This window comes from Bombus flavifrons, chromosome 16 (genome assembly GCF_040668555.2).
Source record: "Bombus flavifrons isolate JBK064 chromosome 16, iyBomFlav1_principal, whole genome shotgun sequence".
NCBI classification, from domain to species: Eukaryota; Metazoa; Arthropoda; class Insecta; order Hymenoptera; family Apidae; genus Bombus; species Bombus flavifrons.
This window is the reverse complement of record NC_138457.1, coordinates 3,847,182-3,864,785: the sequence shown is the minus strand read 5'-3', so window position 1 is coordinate 3,864,785 and position 17,604 is coordinate 3,847,182. Positions and strand designations below refer to the sequence as shown.

Below are 17,604 nucleotides of genomic sequence, written 5' to 3'. Positions count from 1 at the left end.
ACTTTGCGAAACAAAAATATACTTTATTAAACTCCCTGTCTCTCGCATAAAAGATATTTAAAAAAAGAAAGAAAACGTCTTGCTTGAAAGATGAGAATCTTTCGAGGCGGAAATTTCATTTTTGCGTAACTTCTATACAATAAATCAGAAAATCTTACGTGTAGACATGTAAGTAAGTAAGTACATTATGGTTGTTGGTTTTTTTTTATTCATACATATACTTTTTTGTAATTATATATCTTGATCTCGGAAGTAAATTTTTCTACGTCTTTATGTCAACGGCTCAATTAATATTAATCTATTCTTTTCTTTTTTTCCTTCGTTTTTAAAAGGTGCACGTAATACTTCGATGAAAATACACATCGTTGCTAAGGAATATCGTTGAAAAAAACGGTGACAAGATTATATTTCCTCGATTGAGTTTTTAAATACTTATATATCATAGTTTTTAGGTGGTTAAAAAGGAATTCATACTCAAAGCATATCTTCTAATGAAGAATATTTATTAAAATTTCATTCGTTTCGTAATTTTTTAAATTCTTCGTGCATGATGATGAAAGGATTACAAATACATCGATCACGATGTTGATACGACATAATAGGCAAAAAAGATATTCATTCTTCTCTTAATTGCAGCACAGTGAATTACAATTTGGATATTCGTGCATATTTAAAAACTCAAAATGTCTCATAATATTTTCATACGTAATAAATATGATATTTTAGTATGCATAAACAGTACTTTCTCCCAATCTTGTTACATTTTTTGTAAATAAATTCTACACTCTTTCCTTTATGCTATAAGATTTAAAAGAAAGAAAGAAAAAAAGGAAGAAAAAGGAAAAAAAATAGGTACTTCTTGGTATTGGTACTTAATGACTTTTCATTGTGTACTATGTACCACCATTTATACGATAGAAATATTTATTAAAATAAATATTGTAAAATGACACGTGTATAATTTATATATTATAATTAATATGATTAAATTGTCACGTGTACATATAAATCACCGTTATTTCATCAATTTTCTACCTCACCTATCGTTTCACATGGAACACATTGCAAGCAAAAAAGGAGATTAATGTGAGTGAAGAAATTGTAATTGAAAATGATTGATTAGTTATTAACGCGGTCAAAAATATCGAGAGAAGTCGAAATTTCCGTAAATGTTATTCTCCTCGATTACGATAGTTGTTTTCTCCGCATTAATAAGAATAAAAACACCTAAAAAGTTACTTAAAATTTTCTATGGTTTATTTAATGTATACGTAAGTAAATATATATGTGATGAATATACTTACTTTGAATAATATAATAATCAGTGATATTACATATAAAGATAATATTTTGTTATTTAATTGAGTAAACATAGTTTGTCAATATTAGAATGAAAAACATTTGAAAAGCCCTTTTTTAATTGTACTATTTATATCTAATATATACTAACTATACTATATATATATTAACTAAATATATTTAAAATATTCTAAATCTTACAGTCTTATTTGTACATTATCTTTTTTCAAAGAGACTATGTCAATTCGATAAGAATTCATGTCAGATACACTCTTTTTTAATTAGAAATTTTCAAGTGAAAAGCGATTCATATGATTCTCATATAAAATGTTTATTAATTACAAAGCATATTAAATTGAATTTATAATAATTTAAAATTATAAAATTACACTTGTAAATGATATTAATTTGATTTGTAAAGTGCTGATACATTTTTTCATACACAGTTCATAAAACAATTACAATCACTTTAATACATAATTATTCTTGTCCTATTTTTCAATCCTCTGTAGTTTTAGATTTAGATACTTCATTTATAACTCCTTCTTTTACAAATTTAGTGTACAAAGGATCTCCTTCAGCAACAACATATGACAGTACAGCCTTTGTATAATAATCTGACATTAATTCAATGTTTCTTATAATTGTAGATAGAAGATGTGCTTTCTCCACATATATACCTATGTAAGAAAAACATTTGAAAACCTGTGATACATTTGTTTTTAAAACATAATATAAATTTGTAAAATAATTATACAAGATTGGAAGATTAATTATTTTTCTTATCTATTACATTATCTATTATAAAACAAGCTTATTTGGTAGATGCAGGCACAGCAGCAAGTCATAAAAATAAACCAAAATATTTATTCTAAACTTACCTGGAGCTTCAAACATGAGATATGCAAAATGAACATGGAGATAATAATAGGATGGTTGATAATGTAAATATATTCTAAGTTGAGAAGCAGGTACATTAAACTTTTCAGCAATTGCAGCAGTTCCAGCTTCTCTTATATTCTTTAGTAGAGGAAGATGAGATGCATTCAACTCTCTAATACATTGAATCTTTTGAAATGGAAGTGCTATACATTTTAATGTATTTGTTTGCCCATCCCATTTCAAATCATTTACTATTATAAATCCAGTCTTCTCATCTTTATCTTCATATACAATTTTATCTTGTTCTGCCTTATGTTCCAAAATATTATACACCCACTAAAAAAATACAAGAATTCAATCTAATAAATAAATCTTATAGCAGTAAAAGCAAATTAAATTTTCATATATTTGGCATGAAAATCTATTGAATATTTGTTTGTTTTTTTCCTGCATATTATACTTTTTCCATTTTTTTGTACACATACTTCTATAGAAAAACTGCTTGACTCTATATATGGAAGAGTAATTTTTTGATATAGTTCATAAGTTTCATCTATGATATGAAGATCTTTCCTCCGAAATTTTTCGATATGTTTTGCCGTTGCAGGATGTATTATCGTCGCATTTATACCTTAAATGATACAAAAGTTTTTAAGAATCAAGCAAAAAGAAAAAGGAAAATGAGGTTATAAATTCACTATAGTCTACCATTATATTTTTTAAGAGGATAACACTCATAATTCCCATAAATATTATTGTTATAAAGTTTGTGTAAAACTGTATCTTTATTAAATAATTCTTTCAAAGCTGCTTCATCATCCGCAAAATTTTGTTTCTCCAATAAAATAACCGCCGAACCTTCATATCCTTTAAAAGCACCCTCTATACATATCTGTTTCCTTGTGCAATTATTTTGCAAAACTTTTTTTATATTAAATGTAGACGAGCAGAATTCTACGTCATGTATACTAGTGATATTTTTGCATTCATTTTCTGTTTCTATTTTAATTTTTTTCGCTGGAGTACATTCATCCGCACTGGTATTAGAAGATATCTCAGCCATTGTTGATGACGTTTTCTTCAAACAGCTCTCAATGTTAATTCATAAATTACATAAAATTGATTTAAAAACATTACATAAATAACATTTCCTCCGTTATTTTTCTTTCCATAAAATTACATTACCTTTTCTGGTGTAGTCTATCACTGACTGTTGATTATTAAGTTAAGCAATATTCTTAGGTTATACGCATAACCTATATATATATAGATTAGTATACATATACAAATGTATAATCTATATAAGAATGAGAATCATCTAATTCCTATCAACACAATAATTGTTATTTTAATGCATGTCTGTATTTATATATATTACAGGAATGAATAATTGATTATGTCGCAGATATACATACATATATATAATTTACATATATGTAGATTTAATTCGCCAATGGCATGTGTATGCACTGTACGTTGTCTGATAGTCTACCGGATCCATAGATTGAGTACAACTGCTACATATATAGGTACATATAAAATCTAAACACGGTGGCCGAGATCCAAAGTGAAGACTTTATCTTTTGGTAACCTTTGCAAGATTACTGAAGACGAGCACTAGGAAACAGCTTCTGCGTGGACTAAGGAGGTTAATAACGATGCTACAAGTAGATGACAGAAAGGTAAAAAATCTATTCGTTTCCTACCCCCCCTCCATTTTTATCCTGAAACATTGATTCACTATAAATATTCGTAGTTTTATGTTGTAGAATATTTATTTAAAATTTAATGTTCATTTACAACATACTCATATGTTTCGTTTATCTATTAAATGTTTTCAAATTGTCAAATAATAATCGATGCGTTTTTTTGGTAACGTCTTAATTTTGTATATACACAGAAATCTTACCCTTTTCACACGTTGAGGTTATGTGTATTTTTTCTGCGATCATTATGACTTATTATTTATTTCATATGATCAATTATTTTGCTTTTTGTTTATGCGTGATTTTAATCGGATTATATCATTTAAGACATGTCGAACACATGATATCTTTGAATAACTTCCCTTGTCATTATGTTATGGATGGTAAAATAAAAATAGATATATGAATATGAAACATCAAGATCGCAAATATAAATGCAAATTATAGACGTTTTGTATAATATATAGGTGTATATTATTTCGAGAACAGAAGGTTATCTGTAGGCCATAGCTGTCATAAGAGTACTGTAACGAAGTCTAAAAGTCATAGTAACGAGTTAAGGAAACATTGCTTATTATTAATTTCAATGGTATGAGGTTATACAGTATAACAATTATTTATTATTATTACACTGCGGATTTTTATGCGAATACATATCTTTTAGAATATTAAAATTGCAGTTTACTAATTTGATACTATATATTTAAAGATTTATTTTGATTTTACTTCGTATATTTATTTTACGATAAATATTTCAAAAATCGTATGAAAACAATTATTACATTGAAATATTATGGTCAGGTTTATTCATTCATTCATTCATGTTGCCAAGCAATTTGTAAAATAAAAATTTCGTTTGCTTAGTACCTTAATATAAAAATATTTGTTTCATGTCACAAGAGTACATGGCACACTATAATAGGAAGTACGACAATATGATAAGAAAGTAATATTTTTAGAAAATTTAGAAAATTTCTTTAACATTTGCTATTTTTAATCGCGCGGAGCTTTATCCTTTTTTATGATCGTACTCTTCCAATCTACATGCCTAGAAACTCGTTTATCCGAACAAGTGGGAGGATGGAGTAGTTCGGATAACCGAACAGTTCCTATAATAGACGTTTACACGCATGTATAGTATTCATTATAAGAATAAGTCTTTTATGTATTACGAAATTACACTCAATCGTAGTTCGGGTAATAGAGACTCACAAATAAACAATTATCGACGCGAGAAGACGATGAAACAGTAAACAATTATATTAAAAAAGTAAACACAAGGAAGAACATAATATGAAATATAAATTCCATAATATAATTATAATAAATCGGAAGTAAAAAGTTTATTTCAGAGAATGTTGTATAAAAACAGATTTTGGTTCGTTTCAACTATTATATAGAAAATATTGTAATATTCGATATTAAATGTACGATATTAAAATTGGTTTCATTTAGAAAACACGTGTTTTTAATATTGCTCTCAATTATTGAAGTAGTGAGACTATTTGGCAGTTTTCCTACGTATAAAACACCTCATCTCGACTACGGGCAAACATTAGTATATATTCTTCCTTGTAAGACATTTATTACGCAAGATAGTGTGAGATAGTTTGCGGTTACGTTTCATTTGACTGCAGAAGATGCGAAGCTTACTTTTATGAGGTTTACTTACGATAAGTATATCGTATATAAAATTTCGCCAGTTATTTTATATGCATATAAATTGTAAGGAAATGCATCAAAACAATTTTGTTTGTCTGCAAACAATTTATTTATTATGAAAGTTAGTTATTATTCATCAAATTCTTTTAAATATTGGCTAAGTCGCATCAACTTTGGTTATTAGCGACTTATTAACTTATTATAACAATCATGCGTTAAATTCATTTATTATAAAAATTATTCATACATTATTTATTAAAATTATCATTCCTAAAATTTCAATATTATCGTTTTTTTTCGTGTTATCAATTATTACATATATATATTTTTTCTGAGGCCACAACTTACAATTATTAGAAGATAGGGGCGAGTCAACGACTCGTACTCGTAACACACTACCTTCAGATAATCTTACTGAAGGATTGTTGAGTCCATTCGAGTAGTTTATTCCGAAAGAATAACAGATAGATTCGCGTATATTTCCGAGTATACATTTCCGACATTTTTCAATCCTAAAGACTGATAACCTTCTGATTCCCTCACTGTGATTAATTCTTTTTTGTAAAGTTTCGTTTCAAACCGACGGAAGATTCACGAGTCAAGGTTTATCTCGTTGAATGATAACCTTCAGGGTGGCTACAAGCGGGTGGATTGAACTGCCAACTGGCGAGAAATTTTAGTAAGTCGTTTTGTGTAAATGCAAATTTGGTTGAATAGCTTAATCGACTGTCGATTAAAGGTCGAATGGTAAGTAAAATTGCGTGCGTGAACGCAAATTTTAGTTGTGTAGTTGTTAGTAAAACGTAGTTGTGTTCAATATCGATCACTGAATCCAACTTGATAAATTTTCTGATCGACTAGAGTTCTTTACCTGGTACTCTTTTGCCAGTCAACCACTTAGTCGACCGTCGATTAAGCTACTCGACTAAATTTGCATTTACACAAAGCGACTTACTAAAATTTCTTACCAGTCGACTAAATTAGTATTCGAGTTTTAATATTTTAACTACTACTAGTTTAAAAGGTGTAAAGTTTATACTAATTAAAAATCTAATATGTTGGAAATATAATATATAGTTCCAATAAAAATAACGTGATGCAACAAGCATACAATTGAAAGAATTACTAATTCCTCGTGTATATTATATAATACACGAGTATAAAATGTCAAATTGCTCCATTACTTGGCCATTCTCGTGCGTATACTTGTGCAATATTTTACATGCGCAAATTTTACTGTATTTATCGTATCTATTACATTAACTTAGATATGTCTACTATCCTATCAAAAAGATGATTGAAAAGTAATCTTATTATGTTTCGTAATTGTTTAGATATTATCCAATATTTTTCACGATAAGTAACCATTTTTTAAGAGTCGATTAACAACAATAGCATCGCTTTGGAAATATCACAAAAAAATTCCACATATCTGGATTAAATTGCGTCCATAGAACGAAATAGAATGCAAAAAGTAAAGCAAAGTTCAAATCTATGTCGTCGTTGAGAGCGATCAAATTATTCCATTGCTCATTAAAATCGTGGCGCTTACGTCGTCAACTATTACGTGTATTTTCCTATTTGCTATCATTTGCACTTTCGCAGTACATATATGTAAATCGAGAAAGAACTTTGAATGGTGTTTTATTGGGATAAGGAGCACAGACACGCGGTCAGATAAGAAATTCTAATCTTATGATGCTATTACACGACCTCGTCAGCGATCACAAATCATTTGATATCGAGTCGATTATACTACCACAGTTGCAAAGTCACGTTGATTGGACCAATTATGATAAAATTCATGGCCAGAGGACAGCTCGATAACAGTTTCAAAAACCATGTCTTTGGTCGTCGCGCATGTAGTGACTTATTTACGAAGGAAAACTTTGATATATATATCGTACGTGTTATATAAAACATTTTGGTATTGTATTAGCATTGTAATGAGACACGACTGTTACAATTGTATTGTTTGAATTTGAAGCCAATATGAAAACGTACAGAGAAGTCGCAAGATATTTTTTACAAACATACAGTAAAAGAGAAAAGTATTCGTACAGTTAGAATATAGAAATAAAGGAAAGACGTTCTCTTCAATGCATTTTTAAATATATGCAAATATACATAACTATATATTATACACAGACACCTACATATATTGTAAATAAGATAAAAATTAATTATAAGTATAAATAAAAGTTAGTCATATTATTTGGTAAGTCATAACGAGACAAGATTCACGTCATGGTAATATAATATTTTGTCGAGACAAAATTCGTATAGTGGTATTAATCAATGCCCATGTTGTAAATAATATTTTATAGGCTTCCCTCTTTAACAGATAACTACTCATAATGAAGTGGGAATAGATAGTACTAACGATAAGTATTTCCTATTGTTTGTCACGATGGAATGTTACCATACATGAATCTTATTTCATTATACTAAACAGTGTAATTAATGTTTGTTTGTATACGTTTATGTACCACCATAAGCGTCCGTAGGTATATATGTAATATACAGTTTCATAAATTTAGATATATTTAATAATATGGAAAATATTGCTCTCTTTATTTCTACATCTCCGCCATATTATTTTTATATATCATTAATGCTTTTCCTTCCTACTGTTCAGTATACTAAAACAGTTTAGTCTCATGGTTTAATCTTAAAACGCTAAGCGTTAAATCAATGGTTGTCATTGATTAATTCTGTAATTTACAACCTGGCTATATCTCGGCTGTATCGTTTAATAAATGCTTACAACCTGGTTATAAGGCGATTCACTTGTTAAAAATGAAGTCCGAAGCCATAGGAAACGTGCTTCCTATCGAGATACGACGATTTATACCGCGATGACAACACGTCGACGCTCCTCGAAGATACATTGACTCGGGCGCTCGTGTCGCGTTCAGTCAGGTTTCGTTCGTTCGAGAATCGGAAAGCTCAGTCCGCATGCGTCACACGTCGCCCCGACTAGAATTTAAACAATTGTTCGCACGTTTTTCTGCACGAGTGGAAAATTGACGCGCGCGCAAACGTTCACGCTCTTCTCATTGAGCTTTAAGAGAGATATACAGATATATTATATGTGAATGGTATACTTGTTGAATGTAAGTGATCGTGTACGCGGAGAAAAGAAACAGAGGGTGTTGTTTTCCATGGTTTTGCTAGGATTTTGGGATTTTTCTTCAAAATCAGTGATAACGATTTACCAGTTCATCTCTACTTACAAAACGCGACTACACCATATACAAATGCGACAAAGCTAATCATAATACCGAATGCAAGAACGTTGTCAGAGTTACGTTTTCGCACAAAACGTACGAATAAATTCGTACGTCCTTTTCTTCGTTCCTGTTGGAAATTTCGGTTTCATGGTTTTGAAATTGTCGTTATGACTTTTGCGAGTTAATGCAGACTATGTTAACAGAACTTGTATTCTGTCGGAAACCTGTATGTAACACGATCTTTATTTTTATCTCGAGGATCACATTTTTCTAACTAGCACGTTTGTTCAAATATTACATAGATATTAAGTAGATAATAAAGTTGTTTATTATATCTCTCTATTTTATGTAAAAGTATTATTAACTGTTTATTAATTTGTATAAATAGCTAGTTTATTTATATTTTGAAAAATAATTCTCGTTAAAGATTTACAAAAATTCCTTTTATTAGCCTATATTTAAGCGGTATGAAAATTACTGTCTTCTTATAACCGTTTCCTGAATTATCGTGATTTTATATAACTGAAAACAACCTTTTTGGATGATTTTAAATATTTGTCTAGCTTTTCCTTTCTAAACCTTTTATCTGATAATTAAATTTATAACGATAGCCCTATTATAACAATTAAACTTAAAGAAAAAGAACAGAAGAAGAAAAATAAAAATATCATAGATTTTATAGAAATATTGCTACGCCTAGAAAATATCCAATTTGGTAATTCCTATTTAATCAGTTGAATACACAGTGATGTTCATTTAGTAATTTTCTCAAAACTTACTTTCGACACTGACATCATTCTTGTATTCAACATATACAATTCGTTCCACTTATCTACTATATTGCATCACACAAACAAATCGTTATGTCTACTACGTTCAATGAAATATAAGTCGCGTTTTACGTCCGCCCGATCTTTTATGTATTGTGTATTTATTTTTTGTACATAATACAAGTTGTTAAATTTAAATACATATAAACTTTCCATTCATTCTCATGTAACTTCTAAAATTTCCTATTATCTGTCTAAAGAGTAGTTTTTTGTATTGTTTCTAGAAAAGCACATTGTCACACTCAGTAGATAACAATAATTAAACGAATCAATCATCGAAAATGTCAATTCAAGCCGCGATTAGATTGAGTGCAATCGTTGTTTATAAATGCTTTGTCATATGCACACTGTTATCTAAGATCTAGCAATTGCATGTTAACACAATACGATTAAAATATGTTCGCTGTTACATCATGAGTGTTGGCATCTCGAGTTTGCTTTAAAGCAGTGTTATTAAAAGGGATCAACAGAAACGCACTTGTCATGGGTATTACGTTAGTGATAATTCCCAATGCATGTCATGATCCCCCCTTTTGTCCCCTATCATTTTTGCATATAATTTCAGAATGTTCTACGCGAATGGAAATTAATATTACTTACTACTTTTTTTATGTCTCATAATCTATGAGTACGCGATGAACAGACTGCAGATAGTTATGCAATTTTCTATTTTTATGAACATTATTAATGGAATGAAATCTAAATAGAAATTTGTTTCATATACTATATAATAATATAGGTGCTTTACTTTGGATATCATAATATTATATGCAGTATGTATTCTTATATGTTTAAAAAAAATACATAAAAGATCCGGAGATTATTAATTACAGATTTATGATTTATTAATATTTTCATTCATTTCATTAACGAATTCATTGCATTATATATATGTATATATATATCACATCTATATATTATATATATAAACTTTTGAAGATTTCTGAAACTATAAGCACAAATTATATAATATTTTTTATATTGTAAGTAATTGCAAAGTAAATAGGAATATAAAAAGTAAGATAATGCAGTTAAAATGATTAAAGTGAATTGATTAAATAAAATGCAATTTTTCATGCAATGAGATAACATCCTTTCATAAATAACGTCTTGTTTAAAGTTTTCTTTTCAAAGAAATTGTAGAAGATAATGTATCGTTTCAGCGATGTCACAATCATCCCTTTAAATACTTGAATAGTCCTTTGTTGCGAAGAGGGAATAATCAGCCGTTTTCATGTTTCTTATCTATCTCAGAAATAAAAATTACGAAGGAGGAATGAATGCAAAGACCAATTCATATATTATCGATCGATCGAATAATATTCGTTATCGTTCGTTAAACGACCTTTTCGTTTCTTTCTCGTAATACGATATTACCTCGTAAGTTAGTAGGCGATAAATTTGAATAGAAAAAGCTAAAAAAATATTAAAATTATTAATTTAATTGTGTAACGATTCGACACAATCACGAAGAATCTATTCATACGAAGAAACGTATGAAAGTATCTCATTTCCATAAAAAGTGAAGTCGACTTGCGGTTTTTAAGCGACATTATCTATTTTTCTTTTCATATGTCTCTTTAGATTGATTATTCGTATAATTCAAGAGCGTGAAAAGGAATATATACGTTGCTATTTAAAAATCGTAAGGTGAATTTCGTTTTCTATGGGAAAACGTACTTTCAGAAGCTCCTTTTACACTAATAGATCAAAAAAAACTATTTCAAGAATTTTTTATTTACTCTTGGAATCTAAAAAATACTTGTTAAAAATTGCTACGTAACAAATATGTACAACTCTTACTATAAGATGTCATAAAGAATTTTTCTCGCTTTTGTACCGATTATTTAAATATTGATTATATAGATATGTATTTCGCAACTTAGCTTGAATATTACGTTTAAAAATGCTTCTTCTATCCATAAAATAGAATTCTACAAATAATTCAAAAATACAAGAAGTCGAAAATTTATAAAAATTGTCTATTATCACATTTGTTACCGATATTAATCGTCATTGTTTATTGGTATAATTTATCACGGGTGCTTAATGTTGAGAATAGAGTGACAGAAGATACTAATAAATAAAAAAATTGATTTCTCACAATTTGATGTTCTAACGTAATTTTTATATTTGTCTACAATTACTTTCAGGTTTCAGTTATTACATTATACTTGACATATTTGATTAAAGTACAACCGTTTACATACTTTGAGGGTTTAGCATGAATAATCCAAATACCATGTAATTCATCCAGATTATATTTCATTCCTTGAATTTTAATGTCGTTAGTCAAAATTTATTAGACTGAATGTTCGAATTAAAAAAGAATAATATTTTACACAATATAAAAAGCTGACAATCGCATTGAACTTTTAACACTTTAATCTTTTCTTTATATTTTTTTTCTGTTCGACGATTGACGATGAATCGACGAATATTTATCTAATGAATTTTATCGGATGACTCTGAAGGTTCTTTAAAAAATGAATGTGACTAATACCATTATCTTAATTCTGTTCATTTTACTCACAGAAAATATCTAATCCTGATATTATTTATTACTTAGTTTAACCAGTCCGATAAGTATTCTATTTTAGTTGCTAAAACGATGTATTTTTCTACAATTATACAGAGACAATTAAGAACAAAATATAATAATTATGTTTAAAAGGTATGTTTATCTCGAATTAGATAGAAAACAAAAATTATGTATTTACGTAAAACAAGAACTCGTTAAATTCAACTGTAACCTCGCCTTGAGATCTGACGATTATCTTTTTGGAATTAGTCTTTCCTTAGAACAAAGACAATATTCACGTGGTTTAAGGTGACAGCTTCGAGTGATTTTCGCATGTCGATAATGATTTTGATAAAAGCAGCTTAACATAATATCAATGTGCACTATACGCAGTTACATGTCTTTCGCATTGGTTTTATCAACATATTAGTATTTATAAAATTCATTTATTCATTTGTAAATGTATTACTTCATGTGGAAAATTACTTACGATAATTTTATTTATAGCTTTGTCTTTGCAATTAATAATTACACACTGCGACAAAACTACAAGACATACACGAAAATTGAGAAAAATTATATTTAACTCAGGAATTCCCACTCAGGAATTCCCACTCAGGAATCTTCTTCTTTCATTCGTAATGCTATTGTTTACTTTACAATATAGAAGCATATCTACTGTTCAATTCTACGAAACACCGAAGGCTGTCATTCCCAGAATTTGGATAATCAACATAAACATATTTTCTTTGCGACAAAACTATAAAGCGGAAAAGTAATGAGTTATTCGTGTAATTTTCACTGTAGTAATTAGTTTTGTGTTATTGGATGTGTTATATATGAAAAATGCTAGTCCTTATGTTAAATATACAGTAAGATGCCTCGTGGAAGCAAAGTAATGAGTAGCTTGTAAAAGGAAAAGTTTTCATTGGCAAAAGTACCCCGCGCATATTAAAATAGCCGCCTTACTTTACGTAACTATCCAAAGGATATGAAAAGGTACTCGAAAAAGCATGCCGGTGGACGCCCGGAAGCTACAATTACTCGAGAAAGACGTGTCGTTTCAACCAGTTAGCTGTTTTTGACAAATATACTCGTCATGAAGAAATAGCAATATTTTGTGTTACGATGGACTCTGGTCGGTAATAAAATTAAGAAATAAAACAGTCATTTCATTACAACTTAATTCTATATTATAGCAACCACACATACTCTGTGTTTTACGAGTATACTCGTCATCGCTTACTTTTCGCGACACATTTTGGGTACGCACTTCTCAAAGAGGTCGCAACAACTAACTTGTCAAGGGTGACATTGAATTCAGCTTTCATAACATGACAAATTGCAACAGAGGACGTAGCCAATACAAGTATAAGGAATGTACAATGAATAATTAAAGGAGTAAGCCAGTTGAACCGGCTAAAACTTCCGAAGACACCACTAGAAAAAACACGATTTGATTTCGCGGGGAGAAAAGTGAAACAAAACATGGAGGGAAGTAATATTTTCAGACGAACGCTTTCATTTAGAATGGTTCTAATGGCTTTCATTATTTTTTATGACTTCGGAAAGGAGATACTCATTAAACAGAAAAGACAAATGGGTGGAGAGGGTGTTACGGTGTAGGCAACTATAGATCACGCTGGTAAAAGCAATATCAAGTTTGTTTCCGATAAAATGAAGAGTAAACTCTATATGTTTAAACAATCCAAATATTGTTAATTAAATATGCTTATGAAATGGCTACACAAAATTGTATTTCTCGATGCGATAATTTATGCAATGTACGTTAAAAATTTTCTGGAAACAAAAAATATCGAAGTATTATTATGGCTCCTCAAATCTCGAGATCTGAACATTGTTAAAAACTGCTAGTTTTTTGCGCGACAAGTTTATGCACATGACAGACAATTCAATACTATAAAAGAGTTAAACAACTGTATTTTAAATGAATAGGAATCATTGGACCAAAATGTTATACACAAATTTCATGAATTATTACTAAAGAGAATGATCGAAATGATAAGAAACAAAGGTGGTAGTACACATTACATATTTATGGATAAATAGAAATTATTTTTCATGAATTATTCTTATTTATTTTATAAAAAAATTTCTTGTCTCGTAGTTTTGTCGCATTGTCTTTAATTGAAAAATCTGCAACTGTAAATAATCTCTATTTGAACAGAAATTGTTACGAATATTTTTATCAGGATACATATATCTGTTTACTGAAATTACTCGATTCTACTTTAACAATTCTACAAGATTATGTTTTTATATAGTAATATTCACCAAAATCATAGCTGTCTTGTAGTTTTGCCACGATAGTCATGTCTCATTACAATGCTAATGAAATTTAAAAATGTTTCGTATAAGATTCATAGTACATTCACAGAAGGTTTCTATAAGTATTCAAATACCTTCATACCACTGTACATATCTAAAACTTGATTCATTTATCAAATATCAATTCATTTTCCCAAAAAGAAACTACGATCGAGAAACAAAATAATCATTGACGGTGTCACCAAGAATGCGTAAACAGAAATATATTCAAACCATTAGGATCTTCGTTTGATTAAGGATCGTTTAAAGGGAACCAGGAAAATAGTATCTTCTTTCTCCGTAAGGCTGTCTAACGAGTTGCTCCTTCTTAACAAGTTCTTTCGGTAACAATCTCAAATAAATCTAAACAAAAATAACATTCTAAAAAGAAAGGGACAATAAATAAAAAAAGAAAAGAAAACGGGAAAGAAAATATAAGGAACCGTCCATACGTCATGCACGATCTTACGAAATTGGATGGTGGCGACGACAGGCCCAACGTATTTTTCAGGAGACAAGGTATTTATCGCTCTGTTTTTCAAATATCCTGGTGAATAAATCCGCAGGCACGCGGTCATCAACGCAGTCCCTCAGATACACAGGCATTCCGCGAAAGAACTAAGAGGGATGCCCTGAACGAACTCCAACATGAATTAGAGAAACTCGAGGAAAGCGCAACAGGGGAGGTCAAGGAGGAGGTCCATCGACAGTTCGACGGCTTCACTCACCTCTTCAAACGGTTCCTACAGGAGGAAGGACCTTCGCTAGAATGGGATCGTATACAGAAGCTGCCCGACGATGCGGTAAATAATAGCTTTTAACTTAAAATTGCAAACGTAATTGAATATAGCGAATTGCCTCGTCATTTTGTAACATTTTTCCTTGAAAAAGATGTTGAAAAGCCAAGATAAGTTTAATTATAATTAGAAAAAATTTAATTATATTGTTAGATAAGAGATTACAATTCCTTGCCAACTCCGGAAGGAGAAGAAATGAAGGCACTTTTAAGCAAGTTGATCGTTATAAAATTGAATGGTGGCTTGGGAACTAGTATGGGATGCCATGGTCCTAAATCTGTAATAGCAGTACGTAATGGGCTTACGTTCCTAGATCTGACTGTACAACAAATTGAGGTAACTATAGTATTATAAAATATATATGATTTAAAGTTATATCGAAATGTTTAGAGAAAAGGAAATTTATCTTATTGTTTATTATCTTTTTTTTTATTTTTTTCTTTTTTTGCAGTATTTGAACAGAACTTACAATGCAAATGTCCCGCTTATATTGATGAATTCCTTCAATACGGATGATGATACACAACGAATTATTAGAAAATATAAAGGAATAGATGTTGATATTCATACGTTTAATCAAAGTTGTTATCCTCGTATAAATAGAGATTCCTTACTTCCGACTGCAAAACACTGTGATGTTAATGATGACATTGAAGCGTAAGATTAATATCAAACAATTTTTTGACACTTATTTATTAAATACACATATTTATTCATATATGGATACTTATACTCATTAATAGGTGGTATCCTCCTGGTCATGGAGACTTCTATGAAAGTTTCAGAAATTCAGGTTTATTAAAAAAATTTATAAAAGAGGTACATATGTATACATTATGATTTTTTAAATTAAGAATTATGTGACGCGCGTACAGTATTACTTATATTTAACAAATATTTTCTCTCAATACAGGGGCGTGAATATTGTTTCATTTCAAATATTGATAATCTAGGTGCTACCGTAGATTTCAAAATTTTGAAATTACTGTTAGACAAACGTGAAGCTTCGCCTCTTGAATTCGTTATGGAAGTTACTGATAAAACTCGAGCTGATGTTAAGGTAATATAATCTTTTCTTATAAATTGAAATGTTAAAATTTTTTAAAACAAGCATATTTTTATATATCTGTACAGGGTGGCACACTAATCAAATATGAGGATAAGCTACGCCTACTTGAAATTGCTCAGGTTCCAAAGGACCACGTAGATGATTTCAAATCTATAAAAACATTCAAGTTTTTCAATACAAATAATTTATGGATAAAACTCAGTGGTACTTATTTCTCTCTTCCAATTATACAATTCATAAATGTAATATTTATTTCTTATCTTGTTAGCTATTGAAAGGGTACTTGAGAAGAATTCCTTGAATATGGAGATTATTGTAAATAATAAGACCTTCTCGAATGGTTTAAATATTATTCAATTAGAAACAGCTGTTGGAGCTGCTATGAAATCATTTGAAGGGAGTATTGGTAAGAGGAAACCAAGATTATATGTTCTGCGTGATCTTTTAAATTTTCTTGTTGAATGTACATGTATATAAATCTGTAAATAGGTATAAATGTTCCACGCAGTAGATTCTTACCAGTGAAGAAGACTTCAGATTTAATGCTTGTTATGAGCAATTTGTATATTCTTCGCAATGGTTCATTAGTAATGAGTCCTCAACGAATGTTTCCTACAACACCTCTTATAAAATTGGGCGATAATCATTTTTCAAAGGTTACTGTTTTATTTCTATAATTATACATCACAGATATTTGACAGCTGGAATATTTTATAATTAATGTAAAATTTTCCGCATAGGTTAAAGAATTCCTTACTAGATTTCCAGCTATACCAGATTTGTTGGAATTAGACCACCTTACAGTATCAGGTGATGTTACTTTTGGAAAAGGTGTAACTCTAAAAGGAACTGTTATAATTATTGCAAACCATGGAGAACGCATCGATCTTCCAGCAGGCACAATTTTAGAAAATAAGATAGTTTCTGGAAATTTACGTATTTTGAATCACTAAATAATATATAAAAAGAAAGTTTATCTGTTGCATAATATAAAAATCAAGAAAAAATACATATAGTGTACATTTACTTAATATTACAGATGACGTATGTAAAAAATTTATAAAAATAAATAGATATTATTTCAAAACTAGCAATTAAGAATATAGAGTAAAATTTAAAAATTGGTACATCTATATTTAATAAATTTTGAATTTTATTTTCTTTAAAACTAAGGGTTCTATGAACAATTGTTATTCTACATATTTGTTTTTTCACGTACAATCGTCTTTTTGTCGATACTATATTATAAAAAAGCTTTATAGCCATTTTTAGCGCCA

General features: G+C 29.4%; 2 protein-coding genes and 1 long non-coding RNA gene across 11 annotated transcripts; 2 read left to right on the top strand and 1 right to left on the bottom strand.

Annotated features, from left to right (window-relative positions):
• Positions 1–1,609: 1,609 nt before the first annotated feature.
• Positions 1,610–3,729, bottom strand: Dcps (Decapping enzyme, scavenger). Of its 2 annotated transcripts, none has more exons than XM_069129643.1 (5): positions 3,597–3,729; positions 2,890–3,506; positions 2,667–2,812; positions 2,181–2,517; positions 1,610–1,979 (listed from the first exon to the last, which is right to left on the bottom strand). In XM_069129643.1, the coding sequence occupies exons 2-5, from the start codon at positions 3,242–3,244 to the stop codon at positions 1,798–1,800; spliced, it is 1,020 nt and encodes a 339-aa protein (XP_068985744.1). In that variant the 5' UTR covers positions 3,245–3,506; positions 3,597–3,729; the 3' UTR covers positions 1,610–1,797. The 2 variants fall into 2 exon arrangements, with proteins under 2 accessions (XP_068985744.1, XP_068985745.1); XM_069129644.1 differs by lacking the exon at positions 3,597–3,729 and having other exon boundaries at positions 2,890–3,259; positions 3,367–3,500.
• UGP (UDP-glucose pyrophosphorylase) lies at positions 3,723–17,428 on the top strand. 8 transcript variants are annotated; one of them, XM_069129628.1, is made up of 11 exons: positions 3,724–3,863; positions 14,702–14,980; positions 15,056–15,264; positions 15,412–15,594; positions 15,710–15,915; positions 16,002–16,077; positions 16,172–16,318; positions 16,393–16,531; positions 16,596–16,733; positions 16,817–16,983; positions 17,068–17,428. In XM_069129628.1, the coding sequence occupies exons 2-11, from the start codon at positions 14,917–14,919 to the stop codon at positions 17,278–17,280; spliced, it is 1,542 nt and encodes a 513-aa protein (XP_068985729.1). In that variant the 5' UTR covers positions 3,724–3,863; positions 14,702–14,916; the 3' UTR covers positions 17,281–17,428. The 8 variants fall into 8 exon arrangements, with proteins under 8 accessions (XP_068985735.1, XP_068985729.1, XP_068985732.1 ...); XM_069129631.1 differs by having other exon boundaries at positions 3,737–3,863; positions 14,720–14,980; XM_069129633.1 differs by lacking the exon at positions 3,724–3,863 and adding an exon at positions 8,461–8,665 and having other exon boundaries at positions 14,767–14,980.
• LOC138188133 (uncharacterized) lies at positions 8,672–12,939 on the top strand. Its single transcript, XR_011175372.1, has 2 exons — positions 8,672–9,008; positions 12,287–12,939. It is a non-coding gene; the product is annotated as an uncharacterized LOC138188133 (long non-coding RNA).
• Positions 17,429–17,604: the final 176 nt, after the last annotated feature.